At 58.1% G+C, this 24648-nt stretch overlaps 1 protein-coding gene across 6 annotated transcripts in view; it reads right to left on the reverse strand.

The window, feature by feature from the left end:
* IQSEC1 (IQ motif and Sec7 domain ArfGEF 1) overlaps positions 1-24648 on the reverse strand; it is a 118966-nt gene that overhangs the window by 14083 nt on the left and 80235 nt on the right. For 5 of the 6 annotated variants that reach the window (XM_040628395.1, XM_040628398.1, XM_040628400.1 and 2 more), the window contains exons 3-8: positions 23308-24557; positions 10618-10779; positions 7877-7999; positions 6389-6555; positions 1748-1887; positions 1244-1273 (exon numbers count right to left, since the gene is read on the reverse strand). In XM_040628395.1, coding sequence (XP_040484329.1) covers positions 1244-1273; positions 1748-1887; positions 6389-6555; positions 7877-7999; positions 10618-10779; positions 23308-24557 — 1872 coding nt within the window. The remainder of the gene's footprint in view (positions 1-1243; positions 1274-1747; positions 1888-6388; positions 6556-7876; positions 8000-10617; positions 10780-23307; positions 24558-24648) is intronic. The other variant, XM_040628396.1, reaches the window with a different exon arrangement.

A 24648-nucleotide genomic window follows, 5' to 3' on the forward strand; every position in this document is an offset into this window, starting at 1 on the left:
CCCCCCCCCCCAGGGAGAAGTTCCTGATCCCTGAGTCCCCATAAGTGTCTGTCACAGACATAAGCCCAGTAGTCTCTGTAATGGTTTCTCCAGAGACTGTCTACTCTAGATGAGGAAACTGAGGCACAGAGAGGTTGAGCAACTTCTCTCAGCCACACAATGGGGAAGGTTCAGAGCCGGGAGCAGATTCTGGGTCCCTCCTAGAGAATCCCGATGGTTCTGATGCCTGAAAAACCTTATCCCAAATCCTGAGCCAGCTGCCACCGCTCTGTGGGGCCTGGCTGGGGTCCCCACTCTGAACATCCCCAGCACGGGTTCCTGTGAGCCCCCACCCTGCCGAAGTCCAAGCTACCCTCAAGGCCAGGTGCAAAGTACGGTGTCTAAGGGCTATGGTGACAAGCCCTCTGGGAGGCCCGGTTATGGCTCTGAAAGCACCCAGGCTCACGCAAGAGACCGTAAGTTAGTAAAGGGCCAGGATGGGCTGGGTAGTGTCACAGCAGGCAGGGAGGGTTCACTCTGCAGCAGGTGCCCTGGTGCAGGGATACCGGAGCTCAGCGCATCAGGAAGATGTGAGCGAGCACGTGGCTCAGGCTGGCGTGCTCAGGGAGCGGCCCTGTTTGGAGCGAAAGTGAGAAGGGGAGAGGATGGTGGCAGGTGGGGCCGGAGAGGCGGGTGAGGGCCGGGCACGGCAGTATCCAGTGGTCTTTCTCTGGGGGAAGCTGGGAAGAGGGGGGAGCAGACAGGGTTGTGATGCTGACTCTTGCAGCACAGGGCTGCCTGGGGAGAGGGAAAGACAGACGCATAAGGAAGGCGCCACGTGACTGCCAGGATAGCCGTGCATCCAGGAGCACCTGCGGGGAGCAGGCAAACTTGCCCCAAGTGGAATGTCAGGGGGCAGAGCGTGAGCAGGGTGGGGAGGAATCTTCTGTTTCAGGCACAGTGCCTCTGGGTCTGGCGACAAGCCTTGGCCTCAGTGCTCAGCCAGGCCGGGATGAGAGGGAAGGAGACTATCTGCTCTGGTCCGATGGCACAACCCTCCCCAGGAGGCTGTAGTCTCTGGGCCTGCAGAGATTCGAGGCTGGGGTAATTATGAAAATCAAATTTCTTATCGCTCCGGAAATTAATTCAAGCAGTTAGAATCATGGATCTGGGAGCCAGGGGATGCAGTGATGTGAACAAAGGACACGGGGGCCACCCCCAGGGCGGGATATCAGCCAGAATGTAAAAGCAGAAGGATACTCACACAGCCAAGCCCGTGATGCAGGGATCCAATCTATGCGGGAAACATGAAACAGACAAACAAAGATATTAATGATTCAAACAATGCACCTGGGCCTGGAGAGCGCTAACGGGACGACATCCAAGTAGGTAAGCACCCCTCCTGCGGCTCCCACGTCCTCTGTCCAGATATGCCACCCACAGTAGTAGCTGGGGAGACTTTCTCGCCGCCAGAGCTCTGAGGGAGCAATGGAGGCGTTCCCGGGGCACTAAGGGACCACCCACAGCTCTGGCTGTTGGTTTAAGAGCCGCGGGCTCTCTTTAAACTCTCTTTAAATAGAACCCAGAGCCAATGGTTGTTATTCCCAAATAGCAGGAGCCACCCTACACCTGAGCTAATTTCGCCACCCTGCCCCTAAGGGGCTGGGTTCCAAAAGGCCCAAAGCGGAAGCCAGTGAGCCGGGTCAGGGTCACATGGAGTGGGGGTGGGTGAGAGTGAGGGAGCCAGGGACGCTGGGTCACCACATACCGGCTTCTTCCCCACAATGAGCTTCTCCACCTTCTGCACCTGGGACACGTGGTCCTCGTTGGTCTTCAGCTCCCGCTTGCGAATGCGCTCATAGATCCCAACCAGCATCTCCCGGGGAATGTCCTCACCGTCGTCCACCCCTGGGCAGGAGAGGCAGCCGGGTGTCAGGGAGGGCCGGGGCCTGGGTGGCGGAGGCACCACTCAGCTTCGTGCGCCAGGCTCACCCCTCATTTACCAGTTTCTAAACCCAATCAGAATAGTGATCGCTCTCCCCAGTCCTCAACAGAACCAGAGGCTTTCCGGACCCACAGCCACTGAACATCTTCAGTCCAGTATAAAGTGCCCCAGAATCCTTCCACCAGGACCAGGCCAACACAGCCATGCTCCGAGGGCTTTATGAACATCAGCTTGCTAACAGCCCTGCGTCCAAGTTCTTGCTTTATCCCTCCCTGACTAGCCATGTGACCGAGTCTCTGAGCTGGGGGTCCTAGCTGAAGTGGGCCACCAAGAGCACCGGAGATCTTGTGAGGAAGCCAGAGCAGCCCTGGTGTTTCCCAGAAAGTGAGAATCCCGTGCACCTGTTGCTAGCTGTCATCCCACATCACGTGCGCAGAAGCTGGGGGTCTGGCCTTGAACCCGGGTTGCTCTGACAACAGGCACGCACCCTTTCTGCTAAACCCCGGAAAACCGCTGTGAGGAAAACTCAGCTCCAGTCAGGAAAGACACGCAAACCCACACCAGTCCTCAGACTGCAGGCTGGCGAAAATCCAGGGGTTTGGTAACCGGCACTGTTGGTGAGGCTGTGGGAAGGGGCCTCTCACACACTGCTGGTGGGATGGGGGCATGGTTCCGCCCCTGCACTGGGCCACTTGCTACTGCCTGTCACAATTATACACTCAAACCTCTTCCGGGCCACTGACTGCCTTTGGGAGAATTTATCCCCTGGGACAGGATACGCAAACAAGGTGACTCATTGCAGCATGGGTTCCAAACAGCGCAAGACTGGGATTCACCCATTTACCCATTACTACGGGACTGGTTCCCCACACAGGAGGGGATGAAATACCACATACCCGCCAGGAGAATGAGCAAGGCCACAGGGAACCGACAGGGAACCGTTCTCTCAGATTTGTTAAATGAGAAAAGCAAGGTGCCAAATGAACAGGGTAAAACTAGTCATGCACGTTGGTACTTGCGTGAGCAGAGGAGCCCTGGGCGGTACACCAGGGTCAGAATGACCTGGGCACATGGGGAGGGATGGGAGGGGCTCTGCCACAGACCTTTCCTGCTTTTTTTTTTTCTTAAATAGACTATTTTTTAGAACTTGTTTGTGTGTGTTTTTTGAAGATTTTACTTGTCAGAGAGAAAGTGTGCACGTGCACAAGCAGGGGGAGGGGCAGAGGGAGAAGCAGGCTCCCTGTTGACCAGGAAGCCGATGCAGGGCTCAATGCCAGGATCTTGGGATCATGACCGGAGCTGAAGGCAGACGCTTAACCAACTGAGCACCCCTAGAACTGATTTTTTAGAGCAGTTAAGATCAGAGCAAAATTGAGGGGAAATAGCTGTACTTTTTCCCTCGTAACACCTGCCCCCCGCCAGCATTACCAGTTTCCCCCACCAGAGTGGTGTATTTATTACAATCAGTGAAACTACCCTGACACATCGTTCACTCAAAGTCCGCAGCTCACACTGGGATTTGCTCTTGGTGTTGTGCATTCGATAATAAATGCTTAATGGCACCAATCCACCATTGTGGAGTGAGAGGGGTAGCGTCAGTGCCCTAAAACTCCCCTGGGCTCCACCGACTCACGCTCCCTCCCTCCAACCCCCAGCAACCACTGATCTTTTGCGTCTCCATGGCTTTGCCTTTTCTGGAATGTCGTACAGCTGGAATAACACGGTGTGTGGCCTTTTCAGACTGGTTCCTTTCACTCAGTAACATGCATTTAAGGTTCCTCCAGGTCTTCTCGTGGCTTGATAGCTCATTTCTTTTTAGCGCTGAATAATATTCCCTTGTCTGGATGTGCCAGTTCACGTATTCGTTCACCTACTGAAGGACATCCTGGTTGCTTCCAAGTCTTGGCAACTAGGAATTAAAGCTGCTATAAATATCTGTGTGCAGAATTTTGTGCGGACATACGTTCTCAGCTCCTTTGGGTAAATACCAAGGAACGTGACTGCTAGGCTGTATTACTTTCTGTTTTTTTTTTTTTTTTAAACTATGTGAGGATAATACCCATTCAAAAAATCAGGGTAAACAATTTAAAAACAAGTATCAATAAAATAAAAGCTTTCCTCGTCTGGCTTCTGTGCTGGTGAGCTATTTGTCCCCCACCCATCTTCCAACCCCCAGAGGTGCTCCTGCTGCTGGGTGAACTGGGGTGAGCAATTACAGAGAAAAATGTGTGCAGTGTATGTTGGCGGGGGGAGGTTTCCTCTACAAAGAACAAGCTGGATGTTTGCCCAACGCAGAGCACCAGGTGGGCCTGGGGAGACCAGAGTCCCGCCCCCTCTGACATGCGCTTGCTGTGTGATCTTGGGCGAATCCCCTCCCTCTGCGCCTCGGTTACCCTTCTGGAACACAAGGAAGATGGAACAGAACACTCCTGAGTTCCTGGCTTGGGAACGGTGGGAAAGGCCCAGGCTTAGAAGACAGAACCAGCAGCTTGCTCTGCTAAGTGGGATGATGACCCCCAACCCTCGGCGGCTGGGATGGTCACGTGCAAGAGCGGATACAAACCACAAAGCCACACTGACACAAGGGGGGCTGCCTGGCAGTATCTGACCCAGCAACCCCATCCTTTCCCTGGCCTTCTTTCCTCAGAGCTGATCATTTCTGGCTCCTCCTGTTGTTCCCCATCTGGGGGGCGGGGGGCTCCCAATTACTTGGGTGAGGTTTCCGGGCAGAAAAAAAATCACAGTCAAATCACAACTCCCCTGGGGTTGCCAACAGCATGTAGTGTACAGCCTGCTTTTGCACCCTGGGGCCTCGTAGGACTCTGTGAAGACCGGAATCGGGCTCAGCCCTGCGAGGAGTGAGGTCTAGGGCTGACAGAGGAGCGCACATCCCCGCCCCATCCAAGCATCTGCTGGTCGTGCTCTTGCGCTCTGGTGCTGACTTGCCATTAAGGAAGTTCCTAGACTCCTTAGCTTCCTAGAACCTCTAGGTAAGGCCTGAATTCCTGGGGGCCCACAGCATCCCTTAGACCTAGCAGAGGGCCACACACCCTGAGTGCTCAGTGCAGGGAATGGCCATCGTCTGGGTGGTCTGAACCAAGCCCCCGTCCCTGGGCTTCTCTGACTTCCCAGGTGGGAAAAGGGGGCAGCTCGGCCAGCTCTGGCTGGGCAGCCCATTAGCTGGCTTGTTGCAGGGGCGCCCGCCACCAGGGGGCGTGCTAGGACAGCTCAAACCCCGGGAGGGTCATTCTGTCCCAGGAGAGGGGGTGACAGAGCAGGGGTTGTGCAGGAAAAAAGGACAACAGGAGTACATTTAAATGGCCCAACAAGCTCACAGAGTTGGGCCTGATTTCAACCAGCTTTTTCCTTTTTTTAAAAACACGACACCCTCAGGGGCGCCTGGGTGGCTCAGTCAAGTTAAGCGTCTGACTCTTGGTTTCGGCTCAGGTCATGATCTCCGGGTCGTGGGACTGAGCCCCATGTTGGGTTCCATGCTGGATACAGAGCCTGGCTAAGAGACTCTCTCCCTCTGCCTCTACCTCCTTCTCCCTCTCTAAAAAAATGTGCGTGTGTGTGTATCTCTATACACATACGTATGTATACAGACACCTGACACCCTCTCTGAGGGGACCTCAGCCTGTTACAGCTGGTGTTTCCCCTGGAGAGGGACACAGTCCCTCCTCTTCCTTCCAGGGACTCCAGGCACACGAGGACATGTGATCCGCTCACACGGTGCCACCTGGGAGACAGCTGTCCCCTTCTCAATTCCTTTCCTCCACAGTGACACCAGGAAGGCCTCCCTTCCCGCTGCCCACCTTAGCACCTCAGCCCTGGGGCCCGGCCAGCAGCAGCTGTGGAGCTTTTGTCCACCGAATTCATTTTTATTGTCACTGCCTAAGTGCGGCAAACGACACGGGCTTCCTGTTTATACTGATGATAGAAAGTTCCTCTAAACACACACACACACACACACACGCAAGTCAGTTCCACGAGGAATGTCGAGCGTAGGAGAGGGGGGCACAGCAGTGATGTGGACAGGGTGTGCAGCCCCTCTGCCTGGCCCCTGCCTGCCCAGGGTACCCAGAACCTGGGCTCCAGACTGTGCTCCCTCACGTCCCCTGATCCAGCCTCCGTGGCCCGTAACCGGCCCGCCCGTGCTGGGCCAAGCTTTCTTAGCCCCCCACCCCACCCCGGCACCTCCACCTGTCAAACCCCTGTGCATCCTTCCTCCACGAGTGAGGCCCGTGGCAGCACGAGACCCAGGCTGTGCTCCCACCGTGCGTGTCGCGGACGGTCACAGCAGTCAGCACTCTTCACGGCCGTCTGTGCTGTGTCTGTGGAACCAAGGCTCACCCCGGGTCCCGGTGGCAAGGACGGGGTGCGCGGGAGCCCAGCCCCCCGGCTCTGCCCTGTCCCTGGCCGGGCACGTGCTCAGAGGCCGGCTGAGCCCCCAGGCCAGCTCACCTCGCAGGTTCTTGACGAAGTCCTCCAGCTTCATCTTCCTCTCGGGTTTGACGTTGGGGCTGTACATGTCGGTGTTGAGCAGGATGATGGCGAACGCCAGGATGAAAATGGTGTCTGGGTTCCGGAACTGCCGAACCACCCCGGGGTTGCAGATGCAGTACCGCTGGCTGGGGGCCGGGACAGGGAGCAGGGTCAGGACCTCTTTGGTAGGCAGGATGCGGGTCTGCCCCTCCCTCAGGACGGCGGCCGCTGCTCCGGCCCCGGCACTGAACGGCTGAGGCTTGTCCCTGCCCTCAGAGCCTCAGTTTGCACATCTGGTCAATGGGGGTAACACGTGCTCCTCCTTACGCTACTTACACCTCAGCCATCTGTCATCTAGCTGGTACGGCTGCTGCGGGAGAGGACTGCATACCCACCCTGTCTCCCTCAGAATTGGATACAGCCCAGAAGGTGCCCAAGCTCTGGCCAGTGGGATATGAGCAGATGGGATGTGGGCATCTTTAAGGCTGTACCTTAAAGGGCCGAGTCCACTGTCTTCCCCTGCCTGGAACGGGGATGTGACAGTGGGTGTTGAACCTGCTACCTGGGACCCTGAGATGAAAGGAACCTGGCTCAGGGAGGAGGTGGGTGAGGGGGGCAGACCAGAAAAGAGGAACCATGGGGTGCCATGACTAAGGCAGGAGCCGTTGGAGCTCAGACAACATGGGCTTCAATCCTGTCTTCTCTGTTAGTGCCACCACCTCCAGAAAGCCCTCCTGGAAGGAAGTGCCTGAACAACCCCCTCCCAAGGCCCCAAAATTGTCCTCCTGTTGTGTCCTCATTTCCCACCTTGGCTCCATCACTGGTGATGAGCCCCTAGGGCTGCGTCAGTGGCTGATCCGTGTCTCCCGCACCCGGCGTGGGGATGGATGTTCCTACCCAGCCACCGTGCACACAGTCCTGGGAAGAATGACTGTGGGACGGTAGCCAACCTTGACTGTGGGCTTTCTGCTGTGCCAGACACTGGGCTAAGTGTGCCCACATGTCCAAAGTGGTCTCAGGTAGGTGCTTTTGGGATCCCCACTCTACAGGCAGGGACATGAGGCACAGAGAGGTTAGGTAACCGGTGCAAAGTCACACAGTTAATAAGTGGCGGAGTGGCTGTTAGAGCCAGGCCATCTGGCTCTGCAGCTCGTGCTCTGAGTCGGTGTGTGAGATAGGACACCCTCTGTGAATGGGCAGAGAATGACAACACGCACTCGTGAATGAGTGATGCTCTCGAGGACCCGGAGAAACAGACTGTCCAAAAGTCTGGTTCTAGAGATAACCAGCACAGCCCCTGGCACACAGAAGGGGCTACTTACTGCCTCATTCCCCAGGCACGTCCAGGGCCACCTGACCCTGCTTAGGGGACAGGGCTGGAGGGGGGATTTGGGCCTTGAGCCATGGGCCTCAGCGCCGGGAACTTCCTCTTCCTGACACCCACCCGTGCCCTGCCCTGACCCCAACCTGAATGCCTCGATGAGCCGCTCCACCTTCTGAGCCTCCCCTTGGACCCGGATGTGTGCCTGGAACTTCCTGAGGGCTTCATCTAATTCCATGGCGGAGAAATCCATCTCGTCCACCACGCAGCTGAAACGAGAGCCCACGGCCACATGAGGGTCTGCTGCCCGCACAGCCCCTGCCGGCCTTCCCTGTCGGGGGCAGAGCACAAAGGGAGTCCGTGCCGGGCAGGCCGTGAGCTGCCCAAAGCCAGGGGAACTGGCCGCCTCTTGTCCAGAAGGGCCCTCTGCCTGGCTCCCTCCAATCACTACACACTTCGGATTAGAGCCCAAAGACCCCTGTGCTTCTGGGGGAGTCTACAGACCCCCTGCAGGAAAATGTTGGTGCCTGGATCTCTGTGGGTCATTTTCTACAGAGGGGCCAGAGCCTACGGCCGCTCCTGATAAAGGCCCTCGGGGCGGAAATGAATGGCTCTCAGCGTGCACACCACACAGGGCACAGAACAGCACGTACTGCTCGAGCCTTCTCGGGCTGTCGGCGAGGGACCCAGCAACGCATGCCCATCCTCTCCAGGAGGACGTAGAGGCCAGCCACTAACTTGTTGGGCAGTGACTGCACACTGGGCCCATCTCTCCAAGCCGAGGGCTCTGGGGGGAGGTGCCTGGGTTTTGCTGGCTGTTTTTCAAGGGGCGCCTTGGCGGCCCTGCGCTGCCCTCATCTGCCAATCCGCCAAGGGCAGCGGAGCTTGCAAAGGCGGCTGGTAACCAGGTTTTGTTTGGTTCCCCTCATCCCAGCCCTGCCCTCCGCATGCCATGCTCTGTCCTCTGATCCAGACCCCCGAACGGAGAAGGTGGGGTCCGCACCAGCGACCCACTCAGCAGGCTGTGGTGTCCAGTGTAACTATCTGTAACAAAGCCACGGCCACCCCCGGTGGTGCCGCAGAGGCCTCGGCCATGGGGGGCCTAATCCGCACTGCCAGGGCCCTCGCTCTGCTGGGTGCAATGGGCTTTGGCATAAACTGTGGCGCCCCCTATCTTCTCTGAGCGCTCAGGGCTCTGGGGTGCCACCCTTCAAGGCTGCTGCGGAGCGGGTGGGGGAGGGCAGGGACCACACAGGGTAATTTGCTGACTGGCCTCTGAGCTGGACGCCTGGTGTGGAGGGTCGGGGGTGGGGGGTGAGGATCGCTGCTTCCTGAGGCTGCTGCTATTTTCTGATGGGGGAGAACAATGCACGGATTTCCTATGGACCAGCAGCTAGCTTGGGGGTGGGGGCGAGCCTGGGGGGAGCACAGGAATGGCTGCAGGGGGTGGAGGGCTGGCCCAAGACAGTCTTAGGTCCAATTCACTAAGGACCCCATCTGCTTTCCCCTGAACTGCTTCCTGAGGCTGGTGGAAAAGGCAGAGAGGGGCACTAACCGTAGGAACAATGCAGCAGGATTTCCTGCGGAGCCGGAACAGAAACCGCAAGCGGGAGAACGCAGCCCCGGTGTGCACGCCTGGCCAAGGAAGGGCTCAGACGCCATTCTGCTGGGTGCCAGCTAGAGCTGCTGCCGAAGGCCGTGGCTCACTGTGGCCTGTGTGTCCGCGTGTGTGCTGGGGGTACGTGTGACTGAACGATACATACGTGTCATGTGAGTCTACGTGTGTGGGGGTGGGGAGCACCCAGGCTAGCCCTTCCCTGAGCCCGGGTTTCCTCACCTGCAAAAGAGGCCCGGGCACCTGCCCGCCTCCTTCCAGGGAAGTGTAGACATGGCTGGCACACAGGTGGCCAGGCTCTTCCTTATGGCAGAGCCGCCTGGCCCCAGAAGGCCGGCCACCCACCCCCTTGACGTCGTTCTTTCATCCGATGAGGCAGGGCTGGACAGGTGCAAGGCACTGCCCTTGTTACTCATGGTTTGCTCTTTATTCCGCTTTGATTTCTGCTCCCGGCCTACATCTCGGTGTGTAGCTGCCGGGTCAGAATATCCTCAACAGCGGGCCTGGGGAAGCCCCCTTGGGTCCCGAGCTACCCTATTTCGTCCTGTCCCGAAGCTTTGGCTCCTCCTCTGTGAGAGGGGCTTAGTGAGACCTAACACCCACCCCCACGTGTTTGAGGACGAGGCAGGGCCCATACACGGTAACTGGTCTATAAACCCAAGGGTCCAAGCACAGGAGGCCTTTCTACTTAGGACAGTCTCAAGAAGGAATGGAGAGATTTGGGGTACGAGCTGGACAGGGCTTCTCAAAACTGCCAAGAGTTCCCAGGGAGCTGGAAACCTGGTTTTCGGCAGAGTTCCAAGTAGCTGGGAGGGCCGTGGCTGCCAGCCATGGTTGGACTCTCACCCCCAGATCTCCCGGCCAGGAGAGGCAGGAGAGAGACGCAGGGGAGGGAGGCACTGGGGTCTCTGGGCTCCCTGTTCCCCTCTAAATCCCCCACTGAGGGTGTGTCAGGACGCTGGCAGTCAGGCTGGGGGAGTGAGCTCAGACCTCTAACCCCCCAGTGCTGCGGTGGCTTGGCCCTGCTGGAGAGGGATGGAGGGGCCAAGGGTGCGTGCAGGGGGGCCCGCAGGGCAGCGTGTGAACTGTACAGCCCGAGGGTGGAAGCATGCACGTATGCCTGGCAGGGTACGACGTGCAAAACAATGTGGGGTGTCTGTGTGTGTCTAGGAGCAAGAAAGAGCTAAGGGGAGGATTCGGTGTATGTGCCAGAGAGCAGGGTAAGCCTGACGCGCACGTCTACACCCCCACCCCCCCAGCCCCGGAACTCACTCCAGCACGTCTCGGTTGAACTGTTTCTGCCGGTTGCCCAGGAACTCGCCGATCATCTGCCTGCTGAGGCCTTTGCGCTGCAGCAGGAAGTGCGCCACCCCCACTGGCGTGTCAGGCACAAAGCCGCGTTCGATGAGGTACTGGACGCCCTTCTCAGGCTTCCTGTGGGGGGACGAGAGACAGGCTCAGCCCCGGCTGCCCCAACCCCTCCGGGCTTGCCCTCCTCCCTGGGTACTCCGGGTGCCCTGTCCTGTTCCGCTGGAGGAACTCAGAACTGCCCAGACCCTGCACCAGGCATGGCCTGGGACTGGGCCATCAGCAGCGGTGTGGCCACGGGTGCCGGAGCAGGGACCGACCCCACCGCCCTAGTATTCCGCACTGCCCCAAACGCCCCTCTGGGTGGAAGTCACTGCCCCGCGTTTCACTGCCAGGCAGACCGGAAGCCCTTGCCCTGCACATACTGGCCTGCCCTCCGCCCCCCGACGGCAAACAGTCTCTAAGGCGCACTGAGGCCTTACTCTGAGCACCACTGTCTAAGCACCCTACGCACACTAACTTTCCACACGCCTCCTGGGGGTTGGCGCTCTTGTTACCCGGGCTGTTGAGGAGCCTGACAACCGCGTGACCAGCCAGTAGCCTCAACTACCTTTGTCGTAAGGGCTTCCTGAGTTGAGAGAGTCAGGTGCCTGGAACGATGTGTGCAGTGAGCACCATGGAAGCACCTAGCCCCAATTTAGAGGAGAGGAAGTGAAGGTGCAGCACTGACCCTTCCTGGCAAAGAGCATTTCTGGGAAGGGCTGGGCTGGCCTGCAGGGCTGAGTGAGTCCACCTGCCCTGGAAGCCACGGGGCCGGCTGGCCTATGGTGGAGGGAGGCCCCCTCTCCTCCCTTTGGGCCTCTGTCCTCCTGTTGGTCCATGGCATGGTACAGGCTTGGCAGACCTCACTGGGTGGTGTGAGGGGGCTGCGTGTGTGACCCTCGGAAAGCAGGTGTCCTGTGCCAACCCAAGAGCCTCAGAAGGGCCTGAGGAGCTATGGAACCCTTGTGGTATATCCAGCACCGTGCAGGGGGTGGGGGGAGCCGGGCCCTACGGCTCACGCCAGCAGGTACAGATCAGTGTTTTGCTATCCCCTAGGAGGCTGGCGGCGAGAGCGGGTATCCACCTGTCCCCATAAACACGCGGCTCCTGGCCGACAGCAGCGTCCAGCACATACTATATTGCTACCTGCAAGCAAAGCAGAGCTCCCTCTGCAAGGTGACCTTGCTGTTTTTACCCCGGGATGACCACACACCCTAACATCACCTCCAGGAGTTTGGCAGGGAGTGGCCGCTGGCCAGCTGGGCCCTGGCACGGCTCCCCCACCCCTGCTACATACCCCATTCCTCCTCAGGACTCTGGGGTAGCCAACCAAGAGCTGCCCCGTCCCAGGCTTCTCCAGCCACTCGGCTCACGCTCCCTCCCTGCCCTGCTCCACGCCAGCCCCCACAGAGCCCCAACCCATGCCCACTTCCCTCTTCCTCAACTTCTAGGTCAGAGGTCACCACAGCAAGCCCACAGACGTCTTTTCTTTAGCTTGCACGACATTAGTGAAAGGAATGTTAGTGAGTTGCCAACATGTAGAAATTAGGAGAGCTCAATCCAGAATCCAGATTTCTGGCTTCTCTTGAAAAATCAGGCCATCTGGCACTCCTGGGCCTGTGCTCCTGTGTGGCCATGACTGGAGAGCTGCGCCGGGCCACCCCACTCAGGCACCGCGTCAGCCACCCAGCCTGGGCCGGCCCCAACAGAGGGCCCAGATCCAGGCCCGGGACGCTTCCCTGGGGGGCTGGCTGCCCTCCCCACTCTGCCCTCTCCTGTGTTTACACACCAGCGTCACACACATCTCGGACTTGAGGATATGGGCTCCTCCGCCTGGGAGGAAGAGAACGCAGCGGGAGAGTGGGACACACCGCACGAAGGAGTCTTACGAGGGGCCATGGGAATGCGGATTCTTCACAGATTAAGTACCCAGAGTCTACTTTTTGCTAGGTACCGCTCAGGATGACAGCAGTGAGTGGGGCTGGTCAAGAACACCCCACAATGGCAGGCTCTCATCCTTGGTCTGAAGGACAAAGGGACTGAATGATGGCTGGAGGGCAGAGGGAGGGGCACTTGCCCATGAATCAGAGGCTTTCTCTGAGCAGGTGACACTGGGCAGTGACGTAGGTGCTTAGGGAGCTTTTTGGGTGGAGGCAGAAGTGAATGCAAAGGCCCTAAGGTGACAAAAGGTTTTTTGCAGGATCCAGGACCAGAAAGTTGCCCCAGGGTGGCTGAGAGCAGGGGCCCTGGGGGAGGGGAGAGAGCAGCAGGGTGGGCAGGCCGGTTCCCACAGCGCGTGCAGGCCACGGGGGAATCTGGTTTTCCTCTGGGTGAGATGAGAAGCCCCAGTGTGTTATGAACCGGGCAGTGATGGGACCCGACGTCCATGGTTAAGAAGCTCCCGCTAGGGGTGCCTGGGTGGCGCAGTTGTTAAGCGTCTGCCTTCGGCTCAGGGCGTGATCCCAGCGTTCTGGGATGGAGCCCCACATCAGGCTCTTCCGCTGGGAGCCTGCTTCCTCCTCTCCCACTCCTCCTGCTTGTGTTCCCTCTCTCACTGGCTGTCTCTGTCAAATAAATAAATAAAATCTTTAAAAAAAAGAAAAAAAAGAAGCTCCCGCTGGCTGCTCTGCGGGGAGCAAGGCTAGGTCCCAGGTGCGAGAGCTCAGCGAGGAGCCTCCCGCAGGCAGCCAGGCTACAGTGCACTGCCTGAGGGTAGAGATGACAATATTTGCGGAATATTGTGATCCAGTTTGAACCAAATGCGGCAGGGCCTGGTTCCACCTGGCGGGTTGCACAGCGACGTCACAGGAGGAAAGAATCTGAACTCATTGGGACTTGACCAGTGTGACCAGGAGCTCGCTGAGCAGCTGAGAGGAAGGATGTGGTGGCAGGAGGCACAGGTAAGGAGCTGGGGTTGGGGGTGTGGGTGCAGGCCAGGCTGGGAGCTCCAGGGTCAGGATGAATATGGCTGTCCAAGGAAGCCTCTGGATGGCTTTATGCAGGGGAGTGGCCCGGCCTTCACCATCCTCTTCAGCCAGTGCACTGGACGTCTGACGATATGAGTTCCCTGCCTGTCGGGACCTTGCTGGCCGCGTCCACCTTGACAGGGTGCCCTTGAGGGCCCTGCCAGGCAGGGGTCCTAGATCCACGGCTCTCTCACAGAGCTCCCTGCTGACTGAAGGGGCACATGCCCTAGATCTTGCTAAGCGTCATGCCCAGTGACCTGCTCGGCGAAGGGATGCGAGGGGATGAGTCATCAGTGCTGCCACTAAGTGTGGCAGTTAGGGGACTGGGTGACACACTATGGCCAAGGCACCGTGCGAGAAGGGATGCGTGGCACTTCCTATGGGAGCCACAGGATCCTTTCTGGCACCTTCGCTTGCCGCAGGTAACCAGGGAGCCCACCTCGGGAGGACGCCCCTGCTGTCTCGTCCCGGAGAGACTTGATGAGAACAGCGCCTGGCCGGCCTGTGACGGGTGCCGACGCGACGGGGCCCACCCAGCCTGGCAAAGAAGGGTGAGTCCGGCTATGAAACCGGGTCACATGGAGTCTAGTTCCACCCCAGGGCACAGACACAGTGCTGGGGCTCTGTCTCCCTCCCCAGCTGTGGCTTTACATTCGCTTCTTTATGAGGGTGCAGTGGGACTTCTGTCCGGAACCCCAGGTCCTGAAGACTGAAGAGGACACAGACTGGGGCTCAGCCGGCTCACGAACCTTAGGTCCAGCAAGGGCCTGGCTCACCCAGAGCACACCCAACAGAGGAGGAACAAAACGTGCCCTAGAGAAGGCGTGCTTTACCCGGTGTCATCAGGACCCTGTTTTAAAACCTTCCAGGGCCTCCCAACCCCTTCAGGACAAGATCCGGGCTTTCTGCCCCTGGATTCACGTCTTCATTCATTCCACAGACATCTGTTGAGCACCTGTTCTGGGCCAGGGGCTGTGCTAGCACGCCTGTGGGCCAAAGTCCCCATCCCTAGGGACGCCTGGGTGGTCCAGTCGGTTAAGCAGCTGCCTTCGGCTCAGGTCACGATCCGGGTCCTAGGATCGAGTCCCGCATCAGGCTCCTTGCTCAGCGGGGAGCCTGCTTCTCCCTCTGCCTGCCGCTCCCCCTGCTTGTGCGTGCGTTCTGACAAATAAAAAAAAATCTTTAAAAAAATTTTAAAAAATTAAAAAAACCCACAAAAAGCCAACAAAGTCCCCATCCTTGAAAAACACCCTAGCTGGAGCATGGTAAAGGAGGGAAATAAACTCCCAGGATATAGAAATACTCACAGTACAGGAGTCACAGGCATGTTTTCCGGAGCCAGAGGTCCAAGCTCACACCCAGCTCCACTTAAACAGCCTGGGGGACCTGGGCAAGTTACTTAATCTCCCCGTGCCTCAGCTTTCCTGTCCGAATAACGGGGACAGCAACAGTGCACACGGCAAAGGTACTGTGAAGGTTAAATGAGTTAATGCCTCCAAGCCCTCAAAAAATAGTCTTGGTCGTATGGCTCCAAGAGGAGGGTCACCAACACGCAGAACGAAACCCAAGCAGTGCCTTGGTGACCTGGAGAAGGCGTGGACTTTGGCAGGAAGGTGGGGGGATGATCAGGAAAGGCCTTCCTGGGGAGGTGCCACTGAACTGGGAGCCAGGAAGAGGGACCCTGCTAGACAGAATGGTCAATGCAAAAGCCGTAGTTGACTCATAACGAAAAGAGGGCACAGAGAGGTCAAATAACTGGGCTCCAAGGTTGCCAGGCGACAGAAAGCGTGCCGGGAGTTTCAGCCCACTCCTCTGCTCCGAGAAGCCCCCCAAAGTCTCACTCTGCCCTCCCCACCATCACTGCTCCTGAAAAGCCAGTCTATCCAGTTGCTGAGCCCGCTAGCTTCTCTAAGGGCCCAGCGTCAACAGTGGGGGACACTTGTGCCATCCACACCTGACCTGCTTCTGCATTCTGGGCCCCACTGTCAAGGGTCCTTGAAAGGCATCAGCAGGGCAGGCTGGTGTGGGACAGTCTATAGCTGGGCCCTGCTGTCGGCCGCGAGGCGAGGCCGGCGTTCCTCCACGTCAGCTGCTGATTCAGACTTGGCGGTGACGGGCCAGCGTGTGCAGACCACACCAGTGGCGTCTCTCACGTGCATCTCCTGTCCCCGGGCTGCGAGCAGTCAGTGGGGACGCCGAGCTTGCGGGGCTCCAGGGAGGGCGGTCACAAGGCTGGGCACCACACTGACGGATCACCCACTTGCTGGAGCCCCGAGCTGAGTGCTTTGCAGGCTCTTGTCCCAGCAGGGGTCTACAGGGTCAACAATGGGCTTCTCCTGTCGTTTCTAGTTGCCCGAGTAGCTGAAGAGACGTAAAGTGGGCGGCTGTCCACACCTCCCTGCCTGGCATCGAGCTGGCTTCCGGATTTCCCACCCCACCCACTCTGTCCCACTGACTCTGCGGGCTGACCTCACTCCCCCTGGCCAGTCAGAGCCCCGGATCCTGCTGACCACCGTAAGCAGTTCGGAGCGAGCCAGCAGGGGCTGATGAGAGAGGAGAAGCTCTCTTCCTGCTGGGGTTGCTGTGAGGCTGGACCATGAGCCTGGGACGGCTGGCAGGCCTCCTGCCCTGGTGGGGCACCGGCAGGAGACGAGTCTGGGGAAAACGGCCAGGAGATGCCCAACAGCTTTTCAGGTCCAGAACCAGTAAGGCCTCTGCTTAAACCAGTCTGACTGGGTTCCTGTCACTTGCAATGGAGAAGGCCCTGATTTTAACAGAGACCCACACAGGATCTGTTTACCTACAGTGCCCGAGGACCCTCTGCGGTCAGGAAGCTGAGCCAACCCCGTGACTGGTCTCAGCTGACCACGGGAGGAGGGACTCACCAAGTTCGGTACTCGGACAATCCCTGTATGCCTGGAAGTGCCCTTCGATTGGACAATCCAGGCTCAAATGCCCCCAGTGTCCTACGAAGGAGTGGCCACCTTCCATCTGCTCACATACTTCCAGGGCCAGCAAGCTCACTACCCCTTCAGACTGTATTTCATGCAGCTCTGATTTTTACAAAGCTCTTCCTGATGCCGGGAGCCCAAGTTGAACAGGGCTTGCCCTTATTACAGAGAAAAGGTGGAGGAATTACCCTCCATCATGGCTGTCTGCCGTGCGGGGCCTGCCCTGGCACGGTTTTCTTCCCCGAGAGACTCAGCACCAGCCACCCCAGACCCAGGACATGGCTAGGGACCCCCAGGGCTGTGAGGGCAGTGAGGGCAGTGAGGGGCACGGGCTGGATGGGTAGCTCATGTCCAGGGGAATGGGAACCCAGCCTCCTCCTTAGCAGCTCAAAGTGCCCTGAAGGCAGCCGATCTTTCAACTGTCAGCACTACCAGCAGCAGTGAATAGCTCTAGCTCACCGGAACCCTGGAGCCAGCATGTCTGGCTCTGTGGCCTCGAGCTAGCACCTGACCTCTCTGAGCCCTGGCTCCCTAGAGCCGAGTGTCCCAGGGTCACTGTGAGGATTCAGTGAGCTGACGCACATGAAGGGTTCTGCACAGCGCCTGGGCTCTAATGTATGTTTAGATGGGCTGCTGTTGTCATTGATATTTTCATGAAATCACAAGAAACACATCACACGTGACGAGCACGGAGTTGGGGCTAGCAGATCGGGGGCCCACCCCCAGCTCTGCTGCTTACTGAGGAGGCTGGCCCGGCTCTGCCGCCTCTGAGCCTGCTTCCCAGGCAGGGAGGGAGCAGCTGACCGCCCAGGGATGCAGGAAGGGTGGAATCTCGGAGCACCCCAGACTCACACCAGGGCTCTCCGCCTCCGTCCTGCAAAAAGGAACGACAGCAGGGTGGCACCTGGCAGACCCCAGGGGCCAGGACCTAGGTGAAAGGGAGGTCTACCTCTCTGGGCCGGAAGGGACCTCGGGGGCACCCCCCAACAGCTCGCAGCCCAAGCAGGAGTCCAAGCACACCATCACACCGAGTGGCTGTTGAGGCCTTAACCCACATGCCCCTCAGACACGAGGTGATCACTCACTGATGAGGGCACCTGTTTCATCACAGGGCCGCTCTGGGGGTGAGCACCGTCTTCCGGAGGTGGGAGAGGTCTGGCCAGGTCCACCTGGACAAAACTGGCCAGGGCTATATTTCCCTGGGCTCTTGCCAGTGAGAGGGGCATAAAACAGGAGACCGACACAGTGAAGCCTGTATCCCTGAGCACGCGTGTGGAACAGAGGAACAGGGGACCCCATCAGGGCTGTGGGGGTACTGACCCGGGCTCCTGCTGCTGTGGTGGCCCAACAACCTCTGCTCCAGGGCCATGGACCTCCTATGGGTGGTATGGCTTTGCTTCCTGAGCTCTCAGTTTACTTCTGTGGCCCAGTGAGCTGATGGGGGTGCACGGGGCTCCACGTGTCGTGGCTGTTCCCACGCTGGAGCTGGCTGCAGCGGTGTGAGTTCCAGCCCGCCCACCCACTGGCTGTGGGACCTCAGACAGGTGACCCTCTTGGGAACCTCAGTCTACGCATCTGCACAGTGGGGTTAGTAAGAGTCCCTACCCCAGAGAGCGGGACTTACAGCACAACGGCTTGTAGAACAGTGCCTGGCACACGCTAAGCACACGGAACTATCAGCCACTGCCACTACCTTCGACTGTTCCGTCCCCCAAACCACCTGTGGGGTCCTCCTACAGCCTGAGTTCCTGGAAGCTCCCATCCCTGTGCTCTGGACACAGCAGCCCCAGCTGCCACCCAGAAGCACCTTCTTGATGGTGGGCCCCAGGCACGGCTCTTGGTTCCACTAGCTCTAATCCTCACCACGCCCTGGGAGGCAGGAACCTTGTGCCCATTTTCCAGATGTAGTTGGCAAGGCTCCAAGAGTGCAAGGAATTGCCATGTCCCTGCAGCTGGTGTGTGGCAGGGCTGGGGCTGCCTCTAGTCCCTGGACCCCCACCCTCCCTCTGGGGCTGTGAACTCCACGAGTGGCCCAGGGCCTGTGAAGGGCAGGTGCTTGGAGGGACATCTGGATGTCGGGCAGACTGCTGCCTCCTCCAGGGGCCCCAGGGATGCCCCTCCCTGCCCGCCTGCCTCACATTCTCAGCTCTCATGTTTTGTTTTCCCTCCCCACTCACAGCCTCGCTCGCCCACTTTGCGGGCGTCGTTCAGATCCTCCATGTACCCTTTTGCGGGGGAGGGGTTGCTGAAGTTCTATGTCAGGAAACTTACTACTGGAAGGGGGTGGGGACTGACAGCTATCTGGAAGGCCGGGTGGGCCCGGGAGGCAGTCGGGGGTGTGGGCCAGGGTGGGAGGCTGGGGAAGGAGGTGGCAAGGGCCGAGCCGGGACGAAGCCTGGTGCTCTGTAACACACTCTCACAGCCCCGGAGCCTCCCTGGTGGGCAGGGGGCACGTTTCACATGGAGTCCACGGGTACCTGCCGTGGGGGCCAGCCACCCCACTCTGTCCCCTACCCCGCGTGGAGCCGGACTTGCCGCTGACTGCCCCTCAGTGCCCTAGAGCAGTGCCGTCCACGAGCACGATCTGCGGCGACCGAACGGTGTGAGCCACGTGTGGCCAGTGAGCACCTGCGCCGTGGCTAGGGCGCCGGAGGCACTGGATTCGGGTCAAGTTTCAGTGAACTTTAATTTCAGTAGTGGCTGGACTGCAACGCTGTAAAAACCCCGGCTCCTCCTGCCCCCGAGTGCTTCTCTGACCTGAAGGCAATAAGGGCACAGGTTGGCTGGGGTTGCTCAAGGGCCTTAATGAGCGATTCCAAAATTCACATGGAAGAATACCCACCCAAAAGAGCCGAGACAATTTTTAAAAAGAACAAAAGAGGGGGTTTTGCTCTAATAAGAAAACACGTGAAACCCCGAGCTGATGCTTGTGGAGGAATGAACGGGCCCCGTAACCGTGAACGGGGAGCTGCGCGAGCATCTTTGTTCTATTCCCTGATCTGTCCCAGGCCCTAAAACACTGCCTGGTGTGTGGCAGGCGCTCAGTAAATAGCTGCTGAATGAATGAAAAGGCCCCATTCATGGGGGAATTAGATGGGGCTTCAAGTCCACGAAGAAAGGACAGACTGTTGAATAAACTGTTTGGAAACAACTGGCTAATCTCTACAGAATAATAAAAGTTGGGGGTGCCGGGGTGGCTCAGACGGTGGGGCGTCTGCCTTCGGCTCAGGTCATGATCCCAGGGTCCTGGGATCAAGTCCTGAATTAGGCTCCCTGCTCAGCGGGGAGTCTGCTTCTCCCTCTGCTGCTCCCCCTGCTTATGCTCTTGTGCTCTCTCTCACAAATTAATAAATGAAATCTTTAAAAAAGTTGGAATCCCTCACCTTGTGTGGTTCTCCAAAACAAATATCAACTTAAAGTCCTGAAGGGCATGCAAATATATTGAAGAAAATATTTTAAAACCATATTTATGATTTGGGGCAGGGCCCCCTTTAATAATAATAATAATAATAATAATAATTATAATTATAATTATAATTATTATTATTATTAAGTAGGCTCCATGCCCAGTGTGGAGCCCAGTGCAGGGCTTGAACTCAAGACCCTGTGAGATCGTGACCTGAATTGAGATGAAGTGTTGGACGCTTAACCGACTGAGCCACCCAGGCACCCCCACGGGCAGAGTCCCTTTTAAAATAAACCATGAAACCCAACAAAATAAAACAAGAAAATGCGAATTTAGCTAATTAAAATTAAAACCTTCCTGTACAGCAGGGTGACTGTGCTTAATAACAGCGGATTGTACACTTGAAGTTGCCGAGACAGTAGATCTTAAAAGTTCTCATCTCAAGAAAAAAACAATTCGTAACTATGTGTGGTGAGGGATGGTAACAGCTTCTTGTGATCATTTTGCAATATACATAAAAATCGAATCATTTACCTCGTACATCCGAAACTGACGTTGGATGGCAATTATCTCAATTTTAAAAACACAAAAAATTTTAAAAAACTTTTGTTAGATGAAAGAGCACAAAGTTAAAGACGTATATCTGAGAACCACTGAACTGTACGCTTTTAAGGGTGAATTTTACCATATGCGATTATAACTGAAAAGAAAAAGATTTCAAAGACAAGTGATAGATAGGAAAATAAGAGAAAAATGAGCAGAGAACATGAACTGGGGATGCCTGGCTGGCTCAGTTGGAGGAGCATGCGAACTCGATTTCAAGGTTGCGAGTTCAAACCCTGCGCTGGGCGTAGCGATTACTGAAAAAAAAAAAAAAGACAAGACACATATAGATGCTCCATCGCTCCATCTTAGAAGCTGGGAAATGCAAACTGAAATGATCAAGAGACAACAATCTCTACCCTTTGATTGAGGGGGGATAACACTGAGTGTCGCCAAGCATGTGGGAGAAAGAGGACCTCTGAGATCCAACTGCGGAGAGCGGAAGTGGGTAGAGCCCCCTCTAAAGAGTAAGTTTTCAGTGAAAACCGTGCCTACCTAAGCCTCCATAATCCTTTCAGCTGGCTTCCCTACAGACTCCCTTGGGAGTGTATGTAAAGCATAGATCCACACTCGTTGTCATCTATGGTTGGTAATTACGAAGAAGTGGAAGCAAGTGGCCAGGTCAACAATATGGAGAGCCACACCAGGGACCACTACACAGCAGTAGGCAGGCGGGAGGTGGCCCATGCACACTGATGGTGGCGGGGCGGGGGGGATCTCCAACAGCAAGCCATGCGGTGATATCCCAGTAAGATGACGCCCACAACCCCAGGCCCCAGATAATGTCAGCAAGGCCGCAGCAACAGCAGCTAACACTTGGGAGAGGACTTACTTGGTGCCAGGCTGCTCCAAGCACTTCACATACCTGCTTCCTTACAACTCACACCCTGCGAGGTGGACACTATTGGGCCCAGCCCCACTGTACAGACAAAAGGCCAGGGTGTGAGCCCGGGCAGTCTGGCCCCGGAGCTGTGCTCTGAACCACGGCTGTCTGCAGTTCCTAAGAGCCCACACATGCATGGAATAGAGATCTGGGAGGAGAGACTCCAAAATGACAAGAGCCAAAGGGAATGTTTATCCTAACTGGAAGGCTTTCATTTTCCACGGGGAATGTGTTCCTGGGCCGCGCACATAACTAAAAACAGAGCTAGAGCGAATCTACACAGACCAACGCTGGTTGGTGGAGGGACTGTTTTTTCTGGCCTCTACCTGTCGACACAGCTGAGACCCCCTACATTGGGACATCCCTGGAAGCTGACAGGGACACGGTGGGCTTGGGCACTAAGGGAGCCCCCGAGTCAGTTCAGCTCCCCCAAAAAGAGGGCCCTGGCATGGGTCTAAGACGACCTGGGAGCTGGCGATGCCCAGAAGCAGGTGGAAGCAGACTTCTGGGACAGAGCTCAGGATGGGCTCAGCAGGTCAGGGCCCTTCCTGCTGATGTGCTGCTCCGGCCACAGCTCGTGCAGCGGTGAGGCTGTCCCTACGGGCCGTGAACCATGGGCTGATGGGAGTCTCGGGAGAGAGCACCCGTGCAGATGCAAGGGGCTCGAGACTCGTAGCTCTCAGCTGAGTGAGGACCAGTGACCCAGAGCCCCTTGGCTGCTCGCATGGATGTGTGCTGTTCCCCACCCACCCTCTGGGACAGGCCTCTCTGGGTCCCTGAGATAGTGCAGCACCTGCATTTGTAGCGGGGGTGGCTCAACAGTGCCCCCAAGTCTCCCTCCATCTCGAAGAGGAAGCAGAGAGCAGGGAAGTGCAGCGGGTGTGTGTCCGTCACCACCAGGCAGTCTGGCCGTGTCCCCAGCCTTGGAGGAGTCAGCGCCAGGCTGACGTCTCATGACCCCCAATCCCAGAGGCCCCATGGATGGAAATGATGTGAAATATGAGGTTTAATAACCAGAGTCCGCCAGCGTCCCTTCCAAGGGAGTGTGCGGCCCTCCTCTCCTTCCGCTAGCTATTTTCGGCTGTGCTAAGAATAGCACGCTTTAAATACCCGTCTCCCTCCTTAAATCTGCTCTCAGGACTGCCCCCACAGCACCTTTCTAGAACTCCCGGTGGGGAGCGGCCACTCAGTAGACCCAATTCACACATCTCCCAAAGGACCTTGCTGAGACTTCTGTCAGCACCAGGTTACCTGTGTCCTGCGTCCCCCGACGTGCGCCGCCGAACCGAGCCCGTACCTGCCCTGGGAGACCTTGCTCAGACTCGGACCCCATCATGCGCTTGCCCAAAGACCTTCATGCCCCTCACCACCCAGCGAATCCAGTCCAAACCCCCGAGCGAGCCTGGTGTTCACGGCTGGGCACGTTACACAGCGCCGTCAGCCTTCACATTCACATTTCCTGAGACGCTACTGTGTGCTGGGTTCTGCTCTAGGGGCTGACAAGGCCCTGACCCCTGTCCCCATGTTGCTTGGTCACAGAGAAACCCCTCATTTGGTTGCTGCTCAGCCTGGGAGACTCTGTTCTCCCCACAACAGGGCCCTTGGGAGGGGGCCGGGCCCCCCACTCACCAGGCTCCAGTCCCCTCTATGACAGCATCGCTGTGCCAGGTGCTGCTAGAGGCCCCCCTAGCCCCGTGTCGCGCCCTCACACATGCTCTTTTAAACCCTCGGTGCACGCAAAGGCCCTGGGGCGTGAGAGGAAGGCCCGCCCCGCTCCCTCCCGCGGGGCTGGCAGGCACTCACTTGTTGAAGAGATTGAGGCCGATGCGATAGTGCCTCTTGCGGATGACGTCGTTGCTGAAGGCGGGTGAGTCCCAGCTGTTGCGGGTCTCCTTGTGGTAGGTCTGCTTGCTGAGCGTCTGCTCCCGCAGGCTGTCACGGGACGACGACTCGGAGCTGCAGTTGATGGTGTCGTTGGAATTGGATGTGCTATTGATGCTGTCGTTGTCGCCATCCGAGTAGTCGGACTCCGACTTGCTCTGCCTGTTGGCCGAGCCGTTGATGGCCAGGTGGCTGTCCAGGGGCCGGGGGGGCCGGGGCCGCAACTCTGGCTCCTCCCGGGGTAGGCCCTTGGGGGGACCGCCCAGGGGGCCGTGCTTGGGGCTGCCCTGCGGCCCGCCCAGGCTGCGTTCGTAGGCGCTCTGCCTCTTGAGCGAGCTGCGGTCCGAGCGGTCGCTGAGCTCCACGGAGCTGTCGCTGGGCGGCTCGATAGTGAGCAGCGGGAGGTGCTCCACCCGCAGCCGCTGCTCCTGCCGCTCGAGCGACGGTGTGCTCCGGCAGCTTGTGTCCGTGTCCCCCTTGTCGTCCTTGTGAGCCAGCGCCCAGTAGTCCTGCGCGGCACCCCCGGCCCGCAGCCGCAGGTCCGACTCCGTGCTGGGCGGCCGGTGCCCCGCCTGCGAGAGGGGCAGGGGCGGTGACAGCTCCTCCTCGTCGATGTACAGGGTGACGTCGCTGTACGAGGCCGTCATCTCGTCCAGTTTGTGGTGGTCCACGCCGTGCAGGGCCGGCTTGGGCTCGGCGTCCCGGGCCCGCCCGGCGTCGGGGGCCGGCGCCTCCTCGGCGTGCAGGCTGCGGCAGTTGAGGGCGTCGTCGATGGACTCAGCCAGTGACTTCACCTGCCGCGAGAAGGCGTCCTCCAGCTCCGTGATGGCGTCCGTGAAGTCGCTGGACGGGGCGGGAGACTTGAGGGTGGGTGGCTCGCCAAGGTCGCTGCACTCGGAAGGCACGAGGGCCCCCAGCTGAGAGCCATCATCAGTCACCGAGACCTGCTTCCCCTCGAAGTAGGAGCTGTGCACCTTCTCCGGGCCCTCGAAGGAGAACTGCATCCTCATGTTGGACAGCACGATGCGGCGCGACATGCGGTTCTCTGACATGGAGCTGCGCAGGCGCTCGAAGTTCTTGTTCATCTGGTACTGGCGGAAGGCCGTCTGGATGGTGCGGGCCGCATGGCGGGTCACGAGGCGGCCCCCATACTTGCGTTCTAGCATCTCCACCTGGTCGGGGGGTGCGGAAGGACAGGACATCAGTGAGCACAAGCCCGTGTGCTGGCACGGCTCCATGCCCACCCACGGTCGTGCCCGCTGC

Source organism: Ursus maritimus, unplaced genomic scaffold, assembly GCF_017311325.1.
Source record: "Ursus maritimus isolate PB19 unplaced genomic scaffold, ASM1731132v1 scaffold_14, whole genome shotgun sequence".
In the NCBI taxonomy this organism is placed as follows: domain Eukaryota; kingdom Metazoa; phylum Chordata; class Mammalia; order Carnivora; family Ursidae; genus Ursus; species Ursus maritimus.